Source organism: Notechis scutatus, chromosome 4 (genome assembly GCF_049901735.1).
Source record: "Notechis scutatus isolate UNSWTSFEM ecotype Mainland chromosome 4, rNotScu1.2, whole genome shotgun sequence".
Taxonomy (NCBI): Eukaryota; Metazoa; Chordata; class Lepidosauria; order Squamata; family Elapidae; genus Notechis; species Notechis scutatus.
The window spans coordinates 107,179,519-107,202,302 of NC_142012.1; the positions used below are offsets into that span (position 1 = coordinate 107,179,519).

Consider the following 22,784-nt stretch of genomic DNA (forward strand, 5'->3'; position numbering starts at 1 on the left):
AGCAATTTTGATCTTTAAATGAGTAATAGATCTAGTTTGTTTCTTTCCTGGCAGTCTACGTTTTTAGATTATTTTTAGTGACGTGATATTCTACAATATCAATAGCTCTCACTTTATAATTTGCTGTGTTCAGATTTGAGTTACATACAGCAAAGATCTAGTCTCACAAAGATAACAGAAATAGAAGAGAAAATATTTCAACGACTTTATGAATTGCATAAAATATACAAAAAAAATTATGTGAATATATGGATAAGCACTACAACAAAAAATTTACAGTTCTGAAACCACTCATGTTTGGAATTAAGAATGTGGCTTGTTTATATATTAATTATGGGTGAATCAATAGCCCTTGGCTACTGGAATTATTTTATTTATCTCTTTGGTACTATCAAATGTATCTTAAAACACTGTATAAAAAATAACTGAAACAGCCAAGGGATAACTACAATGTAATGGGAGGAATGATTGCAGTTATATTGGGATAAAACTAATTTTTCATGTACCAGTTGTACACAGAGTATAGGAGTAAATATTGTATGCCTTTATTATCTCTTATTCTAGTGGGACTTTTATATCCTCATTCTGATCCCTCTTAATATTTTGTTGTTGAACAACCAGTAGATGAACTAACATAAGATATAAACATAAATTTATATTGAAGATAACCTTACAAGGAAAAACATAACCTCTGAAGTTCAGAGATAAATTTTAACTTTCCAGCCACCAAGATATTTATCCTATTAGGATGAAAAGAAAGCCAAGTCTTCAACCAAAATCCAGCATCACATTTCCATTGCAAGTACCCTTTTCACAAGAGTGTCCTAGGCAATTTAGCTTAGTGGCAGAATAGATCTGTCTAGACCTGGAAATTCACAGGCTAAATCCAGAAAGTCTGCTGCCATTCACAGTAGACAAATAATTGGGTTAAGGGACTGACTTAGTTTAAGAAAGCTTTTTGTCATCTTAGTGGGGTAACAGTTCCATGGTGCAATTAAAATATTAAAATATTGTTTTACATTTCAGATGTTACTTGTTTTGCAATACAGTATTTCTTGTCAGTATGTTGTGTTAGAGGAATGCAGAATCTGGGTTTTTTTCACATATATTTTCAATGTTAATTTAACAGAAACCTATTTTGGCAACTGATTGTGGTTCTCTTTTTTTCCTTCCACTATTTAGTGTGGAATTAGATTTTAAGCAGCAAGAAGACAAACTTCAGCCAGTTCTGAGAAAACTTCACCCTATTGAGGAAACTCAGGTTGCACCTTTGCCTTATTCTCAGGAGAGTTACTCCTCAACTCCCAAGCAAAAATCCAAAACTGAATCAAAAAAGCATGGAAGATGGAAACTCTGGTTTCTTTAATTAAATCCGTATTATATGGAATTTAAGGTCGCCTTCATTAAAAAAAAACTACATCCACATGAACTTGTGGAGTTTTTTTTAAAAAAGGATCTTAGTAATTTGAACAGGTGACTGTCAGCAAGTGTTACTCTGACAATATTAAGAAAGCATTCTTTCTCACCATATGTACCAAAAAAGGCCTTTGTTACCTATGAATGAACTTTCAGGAGTAAGGCATTCAAATTGCATACCTTGTCAACTTTTTAATTTGAATTTCACCAATCTGGGAAGAATTTTTAAAGCCAGGATAGAAATTCATGTTAGCAAAAGGAAAAAGTATAATTACTTGCCCACCGTTCCTTTGTTAAAAATAATATGTTAATGTTGTTTTTCAAAGTCTAGATTTTGTTTTAATTCCTTGGTTTCTTTCTGCTGCTAGGGCAGAATGTTTTCCCCCTGAAGTTGTTCACTGTATATTTAATTTTTCATATATGATGCTAGGGTGGGTAGAACCATTTTCAGCACATAGATATCCTGAGGAAAGCACAATATTTTCAATGGTCTGAGACCATAAATAATCTTTAAGGTGTGATTATGTGTATACTTGCCTTTATGTGCTGTAGCATTATGCCAAGTGATTGCACCTCAGTGAAATGCTGGCATCTTTAATTTACTGTCATTTTCATCACATAACCTACTGCTCACTTTAAATGGTGAGCAGTCAAAAGCCACCTAAAGTCAGGGCATGCCTTGAATTACTGGCAGTTGACAGGGTCAAAGCTAAGGACACTAAGCTCTCTTAGATGTTATTTTTAATCTGTTGGTACCCAACAGCTAAAACTGTATGTTCTGGCACCATATTTGAAATGAGGAAAGAGAAGAGATGCATAACAGTAACAGATCATTGGCAGCTGCCACAATTTAATACACTTTTGTAATTTAGTCTCAAGAAAACACTATTCTTGACACACTGTGCCAGAAATTTTATAATCTATTGTGTTTTGCCTTTTAAGAGTTCACAAGAGCCTGGAAGTTTTGCACATTAAAGGAAGATGCTGAACCATCCTAATCCTTCTACTAAAATAGTATTAGCAAATGAGAATGTTGAATGAAAATGTTGTGCAATTGACAGTTTAAGAGTAATTACACATATTGAACAAAAACTCTACTAGTTATTTTTAGACACTTTTAATTCCATCAGTTTCAGTGGCAGGGGATCAAGCACAAAATTAACTGTCCACTATTTCCTGTATTTAAATAATATCTCTGAAAAATTATTATGTAAGCTTTCTTTGGGAAAAAAAATTATACTTCCAATTTCAATAAGGTATCTGGGAAGTTCTAGATACATGGTTTATCTCAAATTATATAGGTTCGTTTTCATAACTAGAAAGCAAAATAAAGTGAGAAATAGTGGTGGAAATCTCCAGTGAAAAAATAATGAAAGCAGATGTGCTACAATCACTTACTTCAATATTTAAATGATATTCATGTTACATAGTTTATATTGAGTTTTATTAAAAATATAATTTGGTTGTTTTATGGAAAAATACCTGAGATGTGCATATGAAAATACAATTGGTACATGAATTATGATCAACTTCAAAATTCCCCTGTTATTCTGTAACTCATTTTCTACTAATATTCCAAGAGGGCTACCAATGACTATTGTAAGGAAGTATTTCTGAGTTTTATTTCTAGTATTATTTTTAATTGCTTTTTCAGAAAGTACAAGAAAGTCATTTTGATGCTGCTAGAAAGTGTGAATATTTATATTGGAAAGGAATTGAATTAAACATAATAAATTTTACAGTCTTTTTAATTAAAGTTCATAACTTTAATCAATCCCAACATACTTTAGAACCTAATCCCAAGTATCTTAGATAATTGTATAGTATTGTTTTTATTAATCCCAAGACACATTTTCAAAAAATAAATACATAGATTAAGCTGAGATGTTGATTGTGATCCTACAGATAACATCACATACATATACAGTAGAGTCAACATGCAATGGAACATGTTTGAGCTTGTATTTTCTATATGTTAGGAAGAGTTTAAGTCAGTTACATCTTTTTCTTGGCTTGACACAGCTACCCTCTGCAATTGACATGTGATCGCAGGAAAAATATACTTGGTTAAAGAATTTCTGGCAGATTTTATATAAACATTAATATAAAATGTTTTCTAAATAAAATTTCACCCTTTGAATCTGGATCATTGCACATAGTCCGAATAAGCAACCTAGCTATTATGATCATTTATTCATAATCATACTGGTAGTAAATATCATGGCAATTATTCTTAACAAGATAGCAAATTCTATACTTCAGATTTGTAGTAACTTATTAAATTCACCCAAGTATAAAAATAAATTAAAAAGCCATCACAAAGACACAGACCAGAAACAGGACTCCAGCTATAAACACGTGGTGTTTCACATAACAGTGAATTTCTCTGCTTCGCAAGTTGTTAACCTGCTTGTTAAAAGATGCACATGCATACATGTGTTTTCCTCATTTTCTTCTAACAAAGTTTAACGACTCTCCTAATCACACAACCCAGCTGCAATTTCACTCATGACTTGATAGCTTGGAAATAATTGTGAAAAAATGCACCAGAAACCAGTGCAAATTGTAGGGTGCATATCTGCAGGTTTACAGATTATATCCTGCTTTTTTCCCCTTTTCTTTAAATCTTGGCTAAATCAAACATGTACATGAAGTATGCATATTATAAATATGCTACTCTGAGATTCTTAGCATATGACCTGTGTATTTCAAAAATATTCTCTTGGGCTTCTATCAACCCACAAAATATCCTAAAATATATTTGCTGGTTGCCAAGTAACACACATTCCGTTATATAGGAATCAAATGAGGAAAAGAAACATTAAACCGTTTTGGAATTGAGAAACAAATTGACTCAGTATTCTTAATACATGAACAGAGTGTTTTCCTAAACCACTTGCAAATTTAAATTTTTACATTTCCTCTTTCAAAAGACATATTCTTGCTGAAAGCTACATATTGTGTTATCGTACCATACTATGTAACTTATAATAAAAAAATTTTTACAAGTGTGTAAAACTTATCATATATATTACAGTTAGGATCACTCAGGCAAAATTTAGAATTCTGTGGAGAGAAGGTTAAAAACTGTAGTAAAGTATAATATTTAACTGTCATGAAATGAAAATACTTTTATTGGAATTAGTTGTTTTAAAAAACCAGGTAGGAAATCCAAAATGTGTGTCATTATTCCAACTTGTGTATTCCTTAATTTGCTGCTGAATTCATTAGCAATATCATGTGGTTTCTACCACTCGTTTACTCAAACACACTTCCATGTCATGCTTTAATTCCATTTCTAAATAATAAATGCTGCAGTAATTTTATATTACTTGCTATTTTCATACTATAAGGACAGTATTTTCTAAGTTTGCATAATTCCCATAAAGCAGCAGTGACATAGATATTTGTTTTGAAATTAATGGGAAACAATACATGTAAATATCACTTTTTTTCTTAAAAGAAACAGACCACTGTAATATACTTTATGTAGTCAAGATAAAATTGAAAATATTAATGTTAAAAATGCTGAGTATATGAATTGTTTGCTTTGCTTACATTATTTTGATTATTTTTGCCTCTGAAAACACTTTTGTACAACAAATACTGGCTGAGTGTCTCTTTACTTTTTCTTCAACATTTAATTGCTGTACCAAGTTTTAAAACTCGAGGGATGATTTTTTTTCATGAATGTTTTAAAATGAAATTAGAGTTTACATAACACTAGTTCAGCAACATCTGTGTAATAGCAGTGAGTTGATACTACAGTATATGTAAACTTGATGATTACTGCGATTAAGAGATCCCATATTTCACTACAATGAAATTGGATTTCCAACATCTTCTCAGCATTATTTCCCTCTCAATAAAATGAGTACAAATAATTTAAATATAGGATACTCAAAGTATCCCTCCATTTATTTGAAATGTTCTTCAAAAAATTTAAAAGTTTATTTATATATTACTACCTCATCTAAAAAGAAAAACTGAAAGTAAAAATAATAATAATGAAAATGAATTTATTGCAATTACGGCATGCAGAAATTTGTTATTTATTACAAGTAGTCCTCCACATATGACCAAAATTTGTATTGTTAAGTGAGAAATTTGTTAAGTGAATTTTGCCCCATTTATGACTTTTCTTAGAACATTTATTAAGTGAATCACTGAAATGGTTAATTAATAAGATGGTTGTTAAATGAATCTGGCTTCCCCGTTGTCTTTGCTTATCAGAAGGTTGCAAAAGGTGATCACATGTCCCCAGGACCCTGCCATTGTCATAAATAGGAACCAGTTGTCAAGCATCCAAGTGTAAATCACGTGACCATGGGGATGTTGCAATGGTCATTAGTCTGAAATATTGACATTTTCAGTGCCATTGTAACTTTGAACAGTCACTAAATGAACTGTTGTAAGTTGGGGACTACCTGTATGACATATTAAACTTACTGATTTATATAAAAACAATTATCAAGAATCTTTGAAAATCTCCATAAAAATGTAATTTTAAAAATCAACACGGTAATTCATATTGAGAGGTGATATCAAAATATTAAAATACATTGGAGTAGAGAAGACAATGTTCTCAAAAACCAGGATTCAAAAGATGAAACTGTAGATAAATACCTTATCACTTGAAGGGATCGATGAGCTTTTCAACATGAGGTTATGATATAAACTAACAATTCAATTAGAATTATCAGGCCTATGTTACCTTCCTATGGTAACCAGAAATATCAGCTAAGAAAGAGCTTATGAAGGAAGAAGAAAGGATCAGCTATCATAGTAAAAAAAAACTAATAATGAACTCCTGGTTGAGGAAGCAACTATTTGTCTTCTATTTGTATTTCTTGCCTCTGGATTCTACTTTTGTTGATTCTTGGAACAAAAACAAGCCTTTTTTCCTTGCAGAAATCAATGGAGTTGAAGCAAATTCCAGGGCCTACTTTTGCAGTGGCATGACTCTTGCATGGTAGCTAAGCATCAGATGAAAAAACTGATACACGAGATCCCAGTAAAGAAAAGTATAAAATTGGGCTGCTTGAACAGTCTCATAGTCTCCCTTACAATAAAACATGGATTTTCCCATTCAAAGAATTTGCTTTCTGAGAAGAATGCTGCCTCTCCAGTAGACAATATATAGATGCTGGAACTAGACCAAGGGTTGGACAGTTATCCAGATAACTACACTACTATGGGTGTCAAATTCACATCATCATGGCGGTGTTATGTGACATATTGGGACTTTTCCCCCTTTGCTAAACCAGGTGTGGGCATGGCCAGCACGTGATGCATTCGGCCCATAGGCCAGGAGTTTGACAGCCCTGTACTAGAATGACAGATGACGCCACATACATCAGCTGTGAGAAATTCTCAGGAAATTCAACTGTTCTCTGTTGGAACAAGGAAAGCACTGGTCAGGCTTCCCTTTTGTCCTACCAATCCAGATCTAATTTGTTGAGGGAGGGAAGGAAGGAAGGAAGGGTTCATTCAACAGAAGAGGCAATAACGGTAAAGCAATCATCTATAAAAAATAAAATCCACAGAAAAAGGTAAATGGGAGAAGGGATTAAGTGTGTTTGTGGCCTTGACTTATTTATAGCAATAACAAAGGTGGGTATAAATAAATACAAATAAAAGACTATCCCTTTTCTATGCTGAAGAACTGAATCATTCTTTTCTACTGTATATTAAATGGGCTGCATTTAGAATATTGCATCTCATTCTGGACAGTGCTCTTTAGGAAGGAAAATAGCAAATAAGCGTATTCAGAAGAGAACTACCAAGATTTCAAAGGGCTTGGGAAGAAAAAAAAAGTATATGAGGAATGGTTGAAGTTATTGAATATGTTTAGCCAGGAAAAGAGAAGGGGAAACAATACAGTATATGTTTTCATATATCTGGAGGGCTGCCTTGCAGAAGTTGTTCAGAATTACTCCAGAAGATAGAATAAGACATAATGGCTTTATAAGGAAGCAGACTTTATTCAGATAGCAGGAGAAAAAATATTAACTGTAAGAACAATTCAATGACAAAATAGTCTGTCTTAAGAATCTGTAATACAAAAGGATATATACAGGCAGTGCCCAGATTATGAACAAAATCTGTTCCTAAGTCTCTCTTTAACTTGCTGTATATTAAAAACATGCAGTTTCAGCAATTCATGAAAGCATACGGCTTCAGCAGTTCATCAGGTCAAGGAAGGAAAATGTGATTCACTAGTTTTAGTAGTAGGCAGCCAATTCATAAATGTAAATTATAAGTTGGATATTTTTATGCTGGGGACTTCCTGATGGTTAAAGACTGAGACAACATTTCTCAGGACCTAATCCATGGTTAATGGCAATTGTTAAAATTCACAGAATATGGGGATTCAATCAGCAGATGCTATAGACAATCCTAAAAGAGGGCTGAGGTGAACAGTTAGCATTGGTTTCTGACTCAGATGAACCCTGTTGAACAATAATTGGTGAGACAAATACACCAAACAATTTCACGGGAACAATAGAGCTGTGATTGTCAATACTGGCTGTATGTTAAATTCCATGAAATTGCAATAATCAAAAGGTCAAAGACCCAGTGTTGAGCTGACTATTAGGGAGGAAATTTCAGCTTTAGGCACTTCATCCTAAACCTAAGAAGAGACAGAGACATGATGAAGGAAATCTGATACTAGTTCTTTTGAATGACTGTGGCATTCAAAAGGAGATTACATTGAAGTTACGGAACATGGAGATTATGCTTTAAAATTGTGTCTTTTTTAATAGATTATGAAGCAGTTCTCAAATTTTCCTACAGAAGATTTGGGAATGAGAATCCCCACAATTAACAGTTACATATCAGCTATATTATGGAAATGAAAGGTAGGTTGATTCCAAAGTAGTCTTAGTAATTTATTTAAATTAATATTTTAAAATGCTTAACTATTTGATTAAAAAATGTAAACTGATCCACAGAAAAGGAAGTAATTTACTAGATAATTATTTTCCCTATTCTATTCTATAAAGCAAAATATCTCTGCTGAAAAAACAACTAGCTGGTGAAGATATTACTATCTATTTTATTTACATCGTGCCTTTATTATTTTTATAAATAATTCAAGGCAATGAACATACTTAATATTTCTTCCTCCTTCCAGTTTCCCCACAAGGACAACTCTGTGAATTGGGTTGGGTTGAGAAAGAGTGACCTGGCCCAATATTACTATGCCATCTTTTTATGCCTAAATTAAGATTTTATTGAATTCTAACGTTTAGCTAGGTGACCTTTCTATCATCTGAACCCTATCCTTATTTCTTGGAGTTCAATAATGAAAAATTATTATTTTACCTGCAAATAGATAAGATGAATACATCAATCTTAATCAGCATCAGTAACATTAATTTCTTGAATGCCAATATATATCCTTCAAACTAATTATAACACATGTATAAACACCATGTGCAGGATCTAAATAAAAACCTGCAAAACTAAGCAGTGTACTAAAAGTTACATAATATTGCGTTCAATAGCAGTGCTGTAACTGAACAGAGTGACTGCCAACAAATAAACTGTATATTATATATTCATATACTGTTAAAATTATAATTAAATTGTCACCCAGAAAATATCATTTCAATGAGAAAAAAAATAAAACAATTAGAGCCAATCTAGTCTTTAATACATTAATTGGCAGTATATTAGAAAACATTCAGAATTGCAGAGACTATTAATTTTATAAACTTTATAATTAAATTAACATAACTCCACAAAAGAAATCTAGAGATTTAAACAACCTGTACTTCTCCCTAGCAGGAAACAGGAAGTTAAGATTTTAACGAATTATAAAATCTGAATTAAAAAATAATCTAAGATGAAGAAATGTAATTTAATTGTGAACAGATCAAGTATGGCACAATAGGAGTATTGAATGATTATAGTCGAAATCCTCAGCCACGAAGATTCCTGAATTAACTTGTTCTTCCTTACGTTTTTCTCATATGATTTTGTAAGGTTAAAGGGCCAGAACCATATTCACAACCCTAAACATGTTGGAGGAGATATGTCATCAAACAAAAAATAGACCAAAATAATATCTAACTTCTTCAGAAAGTTAAACTAAAATTGAAGGGAAATGTAAGCTTCCAGATATTGCTGAAGGGAAACATGAGTTGTTTATGTTCAATGTTAACATAAACTAAATTTGAAGAAATGTTCAATATTTTTGGCAGGCAATTTTGAGGACACTTTGTCACCTAGACTGCATATACTGCAACTCAGGAAAATTTAAATGGCTTATTATGTCCAATGGTTAACATTGTACAAGCCACATTGCTTCTATTTTAGTGAATCAAATTGGTCCATTCATGTCACCAAGTATAATATCTCAGGTAAAAAAAAAGTGTAATTCTCATGAGAAAGATGCCTTACCTAAAAACATCCATCAGGGCAGGCAAAATACAGTTCTATGGATTTAATACAATATAAATACAATGCATAACAAAAAGAATTTTCTTTTAAAATCTTATTGTGCTTTATCAGAAAATACAAAGCATATACATGTGTATATGCAAGTTCAGGACAATTTGGCACAATCCGTGATATTCCAAAAAATAATTTTACTAACAGCATACTTGCAAGTTTTTTTCACATTTAGAATATATGTTAAAGATCACTGTAGAGTTACTTAACAGATATGTTCAAATATGCAAGCACCTCTGCTGAAATGACAGTAAGTGAAAAAAATCTCACACCCCCTACAACATATCTACTAACAACCATATTCCTTTTCTTAAGGATAATAAACTAGTTGTTTCCTGAGAAATACTACAATGCTGTCAACATTTATGAAACTGGATGCAAAGCCTAAAATTGCCAAAACAAGTGATACAGAAAACTACTAGCTATCTGGGAGCATAGCATAGATTTAAAGCAGCCAATCTGAAATTGATGGAAAGACATCTCTGTTGATTTCAACATGTGATTAAGTTTGGAGAGGGAGGTGTCAAAATGAAGGGCCAAAAAGTTGAATTTTCTAAAGACAAATATAAGGATATATTCCTAACAAAATTATATATTCTACAGAAATGTTTTACATTCTGCCAGTCTAGTACAGTAGTAATGTTGAAAACTATTACTTTATTACAGCTCTAGCAAGAAAAGTTCAGCAGTAAGCAGTGACAGACAAATGGAACAAAATTAGGACACATCTCTATGGGGTGTGATCATCAGAAAGGCTTCAGCCTTGGGGATTATATTTAGAACTTTTCAATGCCAAACTTATTACCTTGTCTATGACTTTGTAATGATAAATATGTGAACAAAAGTATTGTATGTGATTAAGAAATTTCTGATTTAGTTTTGAGAAAAATATAAATCACTAAATCTTGAGTCGCACTATTTCAGTCCTCCTTTATGAACAGTCCTCAATTTGAGCAGCAATAAAGTACAGCAATTAATAATTTAAGATTTCTTAACCAATCCTCTGAATTATATATGTCTTCTTGGATCAGTAAATTCTGTATGCAACACCACTGCAATCTATGATCATTTAAGTTTCTGTATCAAGGGGAAAATTACACTACTAAAATCTATATTGTGTTTAGAGAAAAAATATTTCATTTCCTATCCTGAAGTAGCAGCAAAGAAATGTCTTCTGGTTTCTCAACTTTTTGAGCTTTTAGCATAATAACTGAAGATTTGTTCCTATGTCCTTGTTTTTGTCTGTTGGTGTTATCCTCTTGCCCTATTAGCACCCGCTAGCCTTGGAATCTTTATATATAAAAGTGAAATACCACTCATGCAGAATCACAAAATCGCCAGATCCAGAAAGTCTACAAGCTTGAAATTTGGCACGTATGTTCCTCTTGGCTCCTAGGTGCTCGCTAAGAAAGGATTTTTCAAAATGACCATCAGATCATTAGTACTTCTTAATACAGTAATTAACACACACTGATGCTAAAGAGTGCTACTCCCCCTCCCCACCTGAAATGAACTCGGTTCCAGCTGCCAGTTCCCTCACATTCTGTTACCTTGCATTCCATTAGCTTAGTAACTCCACAGCCATTTGCACCACTCAGGTGACCCGAGGACACAGACAAACCTCCCAAGTTGCCTCAATGACTCTAAAAGGATGCAAATTATACTTCCAAACAAGAAGCTACTTTGGCATCAAAGATTGTAGCATCAAAAGGAAAGGAGGAAAGGGAAGGAAGGAAAGGAGGAAGGGAAGAGAAAGGAAAGAAGGAAATGAAAAGAAGGGAAGAAGGAGAGAAGGAAAGAAGGAATGGAAAGGAAAGGATGAAAGGAAGGGAAAGGACAAAAGAAGGAAAGGAAAGAAGGAAAGGAAGGGAAAGGAGGAAAGAAGAAAAGGAAAGGAGGTGAAAGAAGGAAAGAAAAGGAAAGGAAACCTTTATGTGTTTCAATCACCAACCACCGAGCCAACAGATTATGAACAGAATTTCTCCTGCATAGCACGATCACATAGTTTCATCGTGAAGTTCAGATATCAGCTAGTACAACATGATTGGAAGAGAACTAGAATTTCATGAAATAACCGATTTAAACAAAAAGTGCAATGTCTGGCCACATCTACTATATTCATATTCAAGTTTCTTAACTCCAACTACATGAATTTATTTACTTATGCCTGAAATTGTCAGATTTAAACTGTTACAAATTTTTGTTGTTGATGATGATTTAACTTGAAGAACGGTATAATCAGCTTCATCGTTCAATCATATTTTGCTAAATAGTTAATTTCCTTTAATTTTTACAAATATTACCAAGCCATTACTTAGAAGTATGGAACTAGCCATAAATTGTGACGTCAAACACCAGGAAAAGCACCTCCTGTCTTTAAAATGATTATAATACAATTAGATGAACGTAAAAATAGAGAATCGGCAATTTAACAAAATGTATTATTCTAAACATGAAATCACCTTAATCTTTTCATCAGCTGTATTCTCTTTGAAAAAATAACTAGCATGATAAACAAATACAGGCTTATAGTATCTCACATTTATATAAGCACTACCCATAAGTATATACTTGTCACATCATGATGCTAAGGTTTTAATACTAAGCTTATTTTCCTGGGAGAAATTCTTGTAGAATTGGGAATTAAGATCTTTGAAAGATCTAGATAAAGATATCAGTTTTGAGAATGCTCCTCCTTTCTTATTCATTTTAATTTTCATAAGACTATTTTAAATCATTCAAATGTGTGTGGATAGCAATCCCCCCCCCAAGGTCTACCCTTTTAGCTATTAAGAATTAAGAGTTACTTTTTATAACCATTTTAATATTATGTAGTAATGGAGTACCTTTATATCAACCTCAAATCCCGATGACTTAAGGAGTGATCTATATAGAGAGTTTTAGTGGCAAACAGTACAGAAATGGTTTGCTGTTGCTTTCTTCTGGGATAGTTTTTTCAGTTTTCCAGTTTAGTCTACAGCTCTTTTGTCTCCTGGATGTCTACCATCTACTACTAACCAGATCCAGCCTGCTTGTTTTCTAAGCTCAGAGAAGATCAGTCAAGTGTTGCCACCTGTTGATTCTGTCAAATCCATATTCTTATCAGTTTCAGGAGGGATAAAAAGTATAATAATTAATTTGACACGAATCCGTGGAAGGTCAGAAGATACATGCTAAAGTATATTTGCAATGAAAAACTGTTATTACATAATTGCTTGTATAAAAATGAATCATCACTGATTTTGCCAGAATGAATTCCATTTAGAAATGCACTGAATCATAAAAGGTAAGTGCTCCTCTAAAATTCTTGGTGCTGTCAGCATTCATTAAATACTTATGGTCTGTTCAACTGTACTGCTTTCTCAGTTATTGCTCATTTTCCAAATGCACATATTTAATAAGGGTACTTGGTGATAAATTCCTACTGAAAGCTAATATTTCAAATAGACTTTACTAGATTTCAGGCAACAGAAGACAAGCCTATGCAAAATCTATCAAATCTAATCTTAAATGTGTCTTGGTTTATAAAGCTATAAATCACAAAGGAAAATAAATTACATACAATATTAAAATATAAGATAAGGATTGCAAATAACTAATTAACTTCTCAGCAATGCACAAGATTATTAAGGAACGGTCACAATGATTTTCCCAATTTCCTCAAAAACCTTGGGAAAAGAGAGTAAGATAACATACTTACAATCCTATTTGGTTTATCATTTATCAAGTTAATTTTATTGGAATGCAATGACATCCATGGATGACCTTATTGCTCATTATTTGATGATTGGTTGAAATGAATTTGACACAAATTTTGTACTACAAAGAGTTCAAATCTCAAATGCTCTTCCCAGGAATCTGCCATGCCCAGTATAATAGCTTGAAGTGTTCCATTATAATATTCCTGAAACAGTATCAGTGGCAGTTAACTGAATTTTTAGTAACACAAAAAAACCTAAATAAGTGTGATATGTGTGTCTGTACGTGCCCATGCGGGTTCAAAAATTAGACCTTCTCCTCCAACTTTTTCAAATCAGTTAAATCCTTGAGATTAGGAGCTAGCTACTTGATAATTCTGTCTAACCTGAGAACTGGTGGTTCTTTTTTTTCCACATTAGTCCTTACACATGGCAATGCTCTTCTGCTATTAAAAAAACCCAAATAAATTAAGTTTGGAGAGCAGACTCGTGTATACAATTCATTGTTTGCTTCAAAATTCATCACTGGCTAGTCTCTCACTATACTGAGCCATAAACAATGGTTTGCAAGCCACAATGTCTATATGAACACAGTGCAATAACTTGTAAATATATAGCACAGATTATGGTTTATGTACCTAATTTGGTAACTGCTGCTTTCTATTTCTTCTGAATGTAAGTAAGGGTTATAGAAGATTACATATTCTGAACTTGCTCTGGTGAAATAAATTCAATCTCTGTTAGAAAATACACTGCTCAAAAAAATAAAGGGAACACTTAAACAACACAATGTAACTCCAAGTCAATCACACTTCTGTGAAATCAAACTGTCCACTTAGATAGCAACACTGATTGACAATCAATTTCACATGCTGTTGTGCAAATGGAATAGACAACAGGTGGAAAGCATAGGCAGTTAGCAAGACATCCCCAATAAAGGAGTGGTTCTGCGGGTGGTGACCACAGACCACTTCTCAGTTCCTATGCTTTCTGGCTGATGGTTTGGTCACTTCTGAATGCCGGCGGTGCTTTCACTCTAGTGGTAGCATGAGATGGAGTCTACAACCCACACAAGTGGCTCAGGTAGTGCAGCTCATCCAGGATGGCACATCAATGCGAGCTGTGGCAAGAAGGTTTGCTGTGTCTGTCAGCGTAGTGTCCAGAGCATGGAGGCGCAACCAGGAGACAGGCTAGTACATCAGGAGATGTGGAGGAGGCCATAGGAGGGCAACAACCCAGCATCAGGACTGTTACCTCCGCCTTTGTGCAAGGAGGGACAGGAGGAGCACTGCCAGAGCCCTGCAAAATGACCTCCAGCGAGCCACAAATGTGCATGTGGCTTCTCAAACCGTCAGAAACAGACTCCATGAAGGTGGTATGAGGGCCAGACGTCTACAGATAGGGGTTGTGCTTACAGCCCAACACCGTGCAGGACGTTTGACATTTGCCAGAGAACACCAAGATTAGCAAATTCGCCACTGGCACCCTGTGCTCTTCACAGATGAAAGCAGGTTCACACTGAGCACATGTGACAGATGTGACAGGGTCTGGAGACGCTGTGGAGAACGTTCTGCTGCCTGTAACATCCTCCATCATGACCGGTTTGGCAGTGGGTCAGTAATGGTGTGGGGTAGCATTTCTTTAGGGGGCCACACAGCCTTCCATGTGCTCACCAGAGGTGACTGCCATTAGATACCGAGATGAGATCCTCAGATCCCTTGTGAGACAATATGCTGGTGCAGTTGGCCCTGGGTTCCTCCTAATGCAAGACAATGCTAGACCTCATGTGGCTAGAGTGTGTCAGCAGTTCCTCCAAGATGAAGGCATTGATGCTATGGACTGGCCCGCCCGTTCCCCAGACCTGAATCCAATTGAGCACATTTGGGACATGTCTCGCTCCATCCACCAACGCCACGTTGCACCACAGACTGTCCAAGAGTTGGGGGATGCTTTAGTCCAGGTGTGGGAAAAGATCCCTCAGGAGACTATCTGCCACCTCATCAGGAGCATGCCCAGGCGTTGTAGGGAGGTCATACATACACGCTACTGAGCCTCATTTTGACTTGTTTTAAGGACATTACATCAAAGTTGGATCAGCCTGTAGTGTTTTTTTCCACTTTAATCTTGAGTGTAACTCCAAATCCAGACCTCCATGGTTTGCTACATTTGATTTCCATTGATAATTTTTGTGTGATTTTGTTGTCAGCACATTCAACTATGTAATGAACAAAGTATTTAATAAGAATATTTCATTCATTCAGATCTAGGGTGTCTTATTTTTGTGTTCCCTTTATTTTTTTGAGCAGTGTACATACTTTACTTTTCCAGCTCATTATCCAATTGCTTCTGTTTTTCAAATATATGTCAGTGATCTTGTATTACCAATGATTACATCTTGAGTGCAACTAACAGTATTTGTAATTAAGCTTTTTGAACTTCAAACCCAATCAACACACAAGACAGTCTTAAAAAAGGTTATGTTTTATAGTATAAAATATCAATGAAATGAACTTCCAATTTCCAGACAGTGATAATTTATCAGTCATTAACTTCAAACTTTATCCACAAGAAATTATAAAGGATTATTTCATCTCAAAATGATTGAAACTTGTTGGCATATGGCTTTTTTCCCGTCTTTCCATCCGAAGGGAATCATTTAAATACTGCTCTAAAAGAGCCCATTTTCCTCCTGCTAACAAGGATTTAAATTTACCAGCCTGCTGCTTAAAAGAATAGAAAGATCACACGTTATTTCCCTCCAAAAAGCATCAACAAAACTTCTAAGCAGGAAGACAAAACTGTACAAATATTACTAGACAAGGATCCAAACATTAAAAAGCTCAATCAGTGCCAATATCTCCAAGGAAACAGAAATTAAAGCACCTAGACAATTTCAAGTACTGCTATACCAGGCAAACACAACAAATTAACACTAAGATGGCTATAATTTGGATTGAATCAGAAAACTATTATACAAAATTGAAAGAAAATGAAAACATTCTTTCTCCTTTGATTGTTTTAACTTAGGGCTAAACATTTTATTTGTTTATTTTCTTTCTTACTTAACAATTAATGCTTATATGCCCAAGGACTCTGAGAGGATTCTATTCTCTTTTCTTGTTTATATTTAAAACAAAAACAAAACAGTAAAACGAAGTAACCACTGACAATTAAAATTTTGAAGTTTTAGCACCCAAGAAGACTCAAACATTAAAATTCAATCAATAAAAGGTAAGGAGCTGTTTCATTCCCCAAGATTTCTTCAAAACATAAGTTTTAATTTTCCTAGTGCTAAAACATATATGCACAGTAAAGTTTAGTTCATGGACTAATTATATAACAATATTCCCATATTAAGGATTATATGATATTTAATTGAAACGAATATAAATAACTGAAGAAACAAGAATCATGTCATGTCAGTAAAGTCTGTCTTTTATTCTTCTATTCTATGAGAGCAATACAATAATGGGTTTTAATAAAAAAAAATCTGTTCTGAACAGGTAATAATTCTATACTAAAAGTGGAAGTATTTTGAGGGGTTGCTTCATACAAAGCTTCACTGAAGAAATGTTCTCTTCAGCAAAGGCTTGCTAAAATTAAAAATTCAGAGCCTCCACAGAGTAGTACACATCACACTTCTCTTTATGCTTAAAATATTTTCATTAAAGGATGCTTACATTGCAAAAGGACATGCAAGAATTAGAATTTAATATAATTTCTTTCTATCAGAATTTATATAATTTTGTCATTGATTATTCTTTAATTTCTGATTTATCATGTAAAGTTTCTCATTTACAGTTTTTAATAATTTACCTTGCAACTTCATCTGATTACTCATTTACACTGATTGCTAGCTGATTACATTAGTTATATTGTAATATTTATTACACTTTTATTATTGTGAAATGTATGGAACATTTAATACCATCTTTTCACTGTTTTCTATGGCTTGCTGTCAATCTGTTTATTTTAAATGTTATGGTTATTTTCTTTTTAATTCATCAGTCACTCTCTTTAAACTAACCCTTCAATCTTAATTCAGTGGTCATCCTCCATCAGCTTACAGAAGGAACCCAGAATAAAAAGAACTCTGAAGATAGATACAAGTGAGACAGATGGAATAAATCCTAAAGAAAAATATTTTTAATATAGATAAAAGTAATGTAATAAAAAAAAATTAATACGAATAATAATGTATATTGTATCATGGCCTTTTTACTGTATCAATAGTTCCTATTTTAGGAAGAATTCTTAATTTAATCTTAAACATTATAAAGTAGTGTTTTTTATTTATAGAAATGAACAGAAAATTCAACTTCATAGCTTTCAGAGCATCTGAAATGTGAAATTGCTTAGTTTAAATCCCAATGACATTAAACAGGCAATTAAGATTTTTCCAAAATACTGTAAGCATACTAGATCCTACAGGAGGAAACTCTAATAGATTATGCATTTCCTATATTATAACCAGGGGTGGGATTCTACCAGTTCGCATCTATTCGCTAGAACCGGTTGTTAACATTCTAAGCAGTTCAGAGAACTGGTTGTAAGAAGAAATTACTGGCCTAATTATGGTGGTCTCTCATGAATGAAGACACTGAGGCAGTCGTCTTGAAGCCAGATCGGGATGAGAGCACAGGGCAAGCTCTGACACCCTCTTTTATTAGAAGCAATCTTTGTTAACGTTTGCAATTTTTTGTTAGTGTGTTGTTACAAACTCATTACATCACACAAAATACCATATGAGAATACAAAGCTGTAAAGTTTAAGTTTGCTACAATTCTGGGTAAGAAGTGGCAACATTTTGACCTTGTCCCTCGCCTCGTGTTACAAACAACTACCAGAAGGCCCGTTGTCCTTGCACGCGCGAGAAACAGATAGCAATTCCCATATCTCCTCTGTTTTTCTTTTTTTAAAAGACAGGGAGTGTTTTAGTTCCAACAGCAGCCTTTGTTAGGCGCGTAGGCAAGAGTGCTGTGTATGCTGATGTTATCCATGGCGTTCGTGACTTCTTCGACCATCACAAACATCTTGTCCTCGTCTGGGTCATCACAGGTTGGCTCTCCCATTTCGTCTTCGGATGGCAGTGGTTCATATGTGTTAGTTATTTGTTGATTCCAGAGAGCCATTACCTGTGCAGTGGCTTTTTCTCAGCCAAAAGGGATAAACTGTTAGAAATAGTGCATACAAAGATAGGTAATACACAAGGCAATATAATACATCTCGCAGCAATCATACCAATAAGCGCTACAATAGCTTGCAAACCAGGTAATTTTGGGAACCAGGATCCAAACATGTCTCTAAAATCAAGACCATTCCATGTTTGTACAGGTACATGTGCAATCTTGATCATTCTATCAGTAATTTGTTGAATAACTTTTCCACTATCATCTATTTCAATATAGCAATTACTAAGATTAAATTTTCCACACACTCTTCCTTCTTTGGCAAGAAGATCAAACGATTTTGCATGATATATGTTCTAGACAATGCACTTTCTTTAGCTAATGTTTTCAAAGCAAGAGCAGTTTCATTGGTTATAATTTCTAATACAGCTTGCAACCTTATAATTCTATTGAGCATATATATGTGGATACGGTACCCCAAGTCCCATCCTGGGCCTCTTACTTGAGCAGAGTCAATAGGTGGGGTGTATCAGTAGTTGTAACAGTGGTGGCCCCCACGTTAGTCCCGGACACCTTTTGGAAGAGATATTTCCTTTCCTGTAGATAAGATCTTTGCCAGCTGTGTGAGCCGCAGGTGACTCCTGCAGCGTCGTTAGGACCTTGGCCTTTGCTGATGGCAGAACAAGCATCAAAACACACAGAAGTGTTGGTAACCCCCGAGTGACATTATGGGTAATGTACCCATTTTTTGCTTGACTGGTTGAGAACATTGAGGCAAGGTCAGAGCTGGATCCTCCTTTGTAGGCATAGACATACAGTGAGGCGGTGATGGGCCCCACAGCCTTTGGTTCGTAGCATTGGATACCTTGTTTGGTGTAGCATCGTGCATATTGAGTGTTGTTATGCAGACAAGGGGAGACTGTCGTGGAGTTGCACTCAGGTTTCAAAGTATGATAGATCAGGGTGGACTGGGTCTTTGTTCCGCTGGGAGTAGTTTTGATGCAGGCATCGCAGGAGGATGGGGTGGTTGTTGTATTAGCAGGAACGATGTGGAAACCCAGGAAGCAAATGATGAATACAGTGGGCAGCTTCATGATGCTGATGTAGGCAAGGCTGGTTTGGGTAGAAAAGGCCTTACATGTCGTCCAGGGACCCAGATGGTGTTGTTGTTGTAGGAAACAGCAGCGTACCCTCGTCCCCAGGTTATAAGTTCAGCAGGACCTTTCCACTGAGGATCTGGAAGCTGATACCGTTGGTCTGGGTTCAAGATGAGGCGAGGAAGCGAAATGATGTGATGCTGCTGTGCATGGGGGGATCCGGACTCATTGAGGAAGTTAAGAGTAAACAAGCAAACATTCAATGCATTCTGGAGTCCTGGCAACCCTGTGACATTTTTAAATTTGAATTTAAACTGTCTGGCCAAGGCTTTTTTGTTTTGATGAAAATAACTATGACTGTCCCAGGGTGTTTGTTGTGAAAGAATCATGCAAGAGATGGCGCTGTCTGCGGTTGCAGCTGCCGCATCAGCCATATCATTGCCTTCCTGGAGAATTCCTGGGAAGGGTTGGTGGCTGCAAATGTGTGCTACAAAGAGTGGGTGCTGGTGCTGTGCAACAAGGTGTTGCAATGTAACAAAAAGAGAGAGAAGATTTTAGAGACAGAGACTGAAGTGAAGGATAGGCAGTAGTTGAAAGCATTTTATGCGTATGGAGTTAGTACTTGATGAAATCAATCTGTGTTCTCTGGAAAGGCCAGCCCATCAGGGGTCGCCCTCCCATTTCTTTTTTCCTTGCTACTTTCTTGTTTACTTTCAAACATATTTTGCATTCACAGAAACCACCTTCACCCCTTCTCAGTTTCCCAACTCATCTTTCTCCTTTTCCTCAGGTTTCCAATCCTAACAACTCACATTTCTGCGCAGACCATGAAGGAAGGGAGGGAGCCCTTTATGACCTCCCCTGCTCCTATCATGACTGCAAATCCTGATTTCCTCTTTCCTTCCTCAACCCTGCTTGACCCATCCACCTACTTGCAACAAACAATCATGGTCCTCAGTTCCCACGATTCTGCAAGCCTTTAGATAGTCCGAGAGGGAAGCCCCCTCGGGCAGATAGAGGCTGCAGAATCCTCTTTCAATCCTCATTTGCATTTTCAACAACCAGTTTTAACAGACTAAGAGATTTTTTAGGAGTGTTGAGGAAGATGTATCCATTCTAAGATAAGGAGGTTGCTAGTGTGCTGAGACTGTTGGGTTAATACAGCAGTAGGTAAGGAGGGGGTGTATTGAGCAAGATTAAGGAAATAGGAGCATTGTTGTGACATCGGTTGACCCACCTTTTCTGCATAATGTGCTATATGTCCTGGGTGATTTTTAATTGATGATCTGTAATGGTAATTTTATCCCCTGGAGTGGTTCCTCCCTTTAACACATCAAACAGGGGTTGAGCATGTGTGTAGTGATACCAAAATAGGGACAGGTCCAATTAATAGCCCCTAAATATTGTTGTAATTGTACGAGGGATGTCTACACAATGGCATCACGTGTGGATGGACTGAAACTTGTATATCAAAATTTTAAAAAAGAAAAGCAAGAAGGGAAAGGTGTCCTAGGCACTCTTTTCCAATATTTTACAAGGAGAAGAAGAAGCAAGGGAGAAAGGAAGAGATGAGAGGCCTTAAGCAAAAGTTCTCCAGAGATAATAGACAAATTCCACTGAAAAAGGGATTTCAGAAAGGCACACAAGACCGCACTTCTACACCTACATCCAGAAATAACCATAGAAAACTGGAAACAACATGCAATTCAAAATGTGACAAAACACTCAGTATAATCTAGTGAAACCTTTGCCAAGAAAAGGAGAGTACTGTAATGAAACAATGATTTAAGACATGGGATGTGGGGGGAAAAACAATCCCGGAAAGCATAAGTGTTTCCACAAAGGCATGATATCTAACCGAAAGGGGTAAAATGTTTAAGACATAAATGATTGTCAACATCAATGATTAGACTATGTTATCCCAGCGAAACCTTTTGTGAAATGAGAGACCTGAAGTAGGAAAAGGGGGAACACTGCAATGAAATAATGATCAATAATATGTGATGTGGTTTAACTGAAAAGCAATGCACCAAATGTTCAAGACACAAATGAACATCTACACTAATGAATAACAATACTGCACAATTTCAGAATGCACCAGATAGAATCCCAGTGCAAATTATGTGTTCTATATTAAGTATTACAAATATAGGGGAAAGAGTTAAAGGCATCACACTCCATTCAGTGCACAGGAGAAGTTTTCTTCAAAGAAGAAAGACAAATGGATAGCTGGAAATAGAACAAAGAATAACAAACTATGATTCAATTGAGAGGAGATAAACAAAATAAAACCGAGAAAATTCAAAAGAGAGGAGAAGCTATGTAGAAAATTGAAAATGCCAATAAGATGCCAATGGTATGCAAAATGCCAATGGTATGCAAAATGCCAATGGTATGCAAAATGAACACGAATCTGAATCTGTGTCTGTACCAAGAGTTTTGACCTGGGACTAAGCAACTTTCAGAAAAGAGATTTTTATGCTTTTATGTTTTGTGTTTCTGTGTATCCATGTTCTGCATGTCTTTAAAAATTAACAAAGTTTGTTAAAAAAAGAGAGAGAGGCTGAGAGTTTTGAGGAAGGATAGAGCAGATCGGGAACCACAGAGATTCCTTTGAGAAGGGCATGAGGGTGAGATTGTAAGAGCAGTTTTATCGGAGAAGAAGGAGGCAGAAGGAGGAAGCTGTGTGCTGACAGAGATGGGGAAAGGATATGAACACATCTTCTGCCATTGATAATTCATACACAGTGGATGGTATATGGGCAGCCTTGGGAGAGGGGCTAGCTGCCGGCCCCTCTACTGTCGAGCATCTCTGCTGGCGGAGGGCTTTGCTGCCCCCGCCGGGCTCGACATTGTGATTTAAAATGACCAGGCTTCCCACAGTTGTAACAATTACCAGATGGTTTATTACCTCTGGTGATAGCTGCAGCCATCATTTTGGAAGTGTCTAAAGAGGCTTTACTGAGGGGTTTTTCAAGAGAGCC

General features: G+C 35.4%; 2 protein-coding genes across 5 annotated transcripts in view; one reads left to right on the plus strand and one right to left on the minus strand.

The window, feature by feature from the left end:
- The window catches only part of INSYN2A (inhibitory synaptic factor 2A), a 56,720-nt gene extending 53,565 nt beyond the window's left edge, over positions 1 to 3,155 (plus strand). For both annotated transcript variants that reach the window (XM_087964321.1, XM_026668449.2), the window contains one exon: positions 1,183 to 3,155. In XM_087964321.1, the coding sequence (XP_087820447.1) occupies positions 1,183 to 1,366 (184 nt within the window). In that variant the 3' untranslated portion in view covers positions 1,367 to 3,155. The remainder of the gene's footprint in view (positions 1 to 1,182) is intronic.
- DOCK1 (dedicator of cytokinesis 1) overlaps positions 1 to 22,784 on the minus strand; it is a 414,443-nt gene that overhangs the window by 258,405 nt on the left and 133,254 nt on the right. The window lies entirely within an intron of this gene.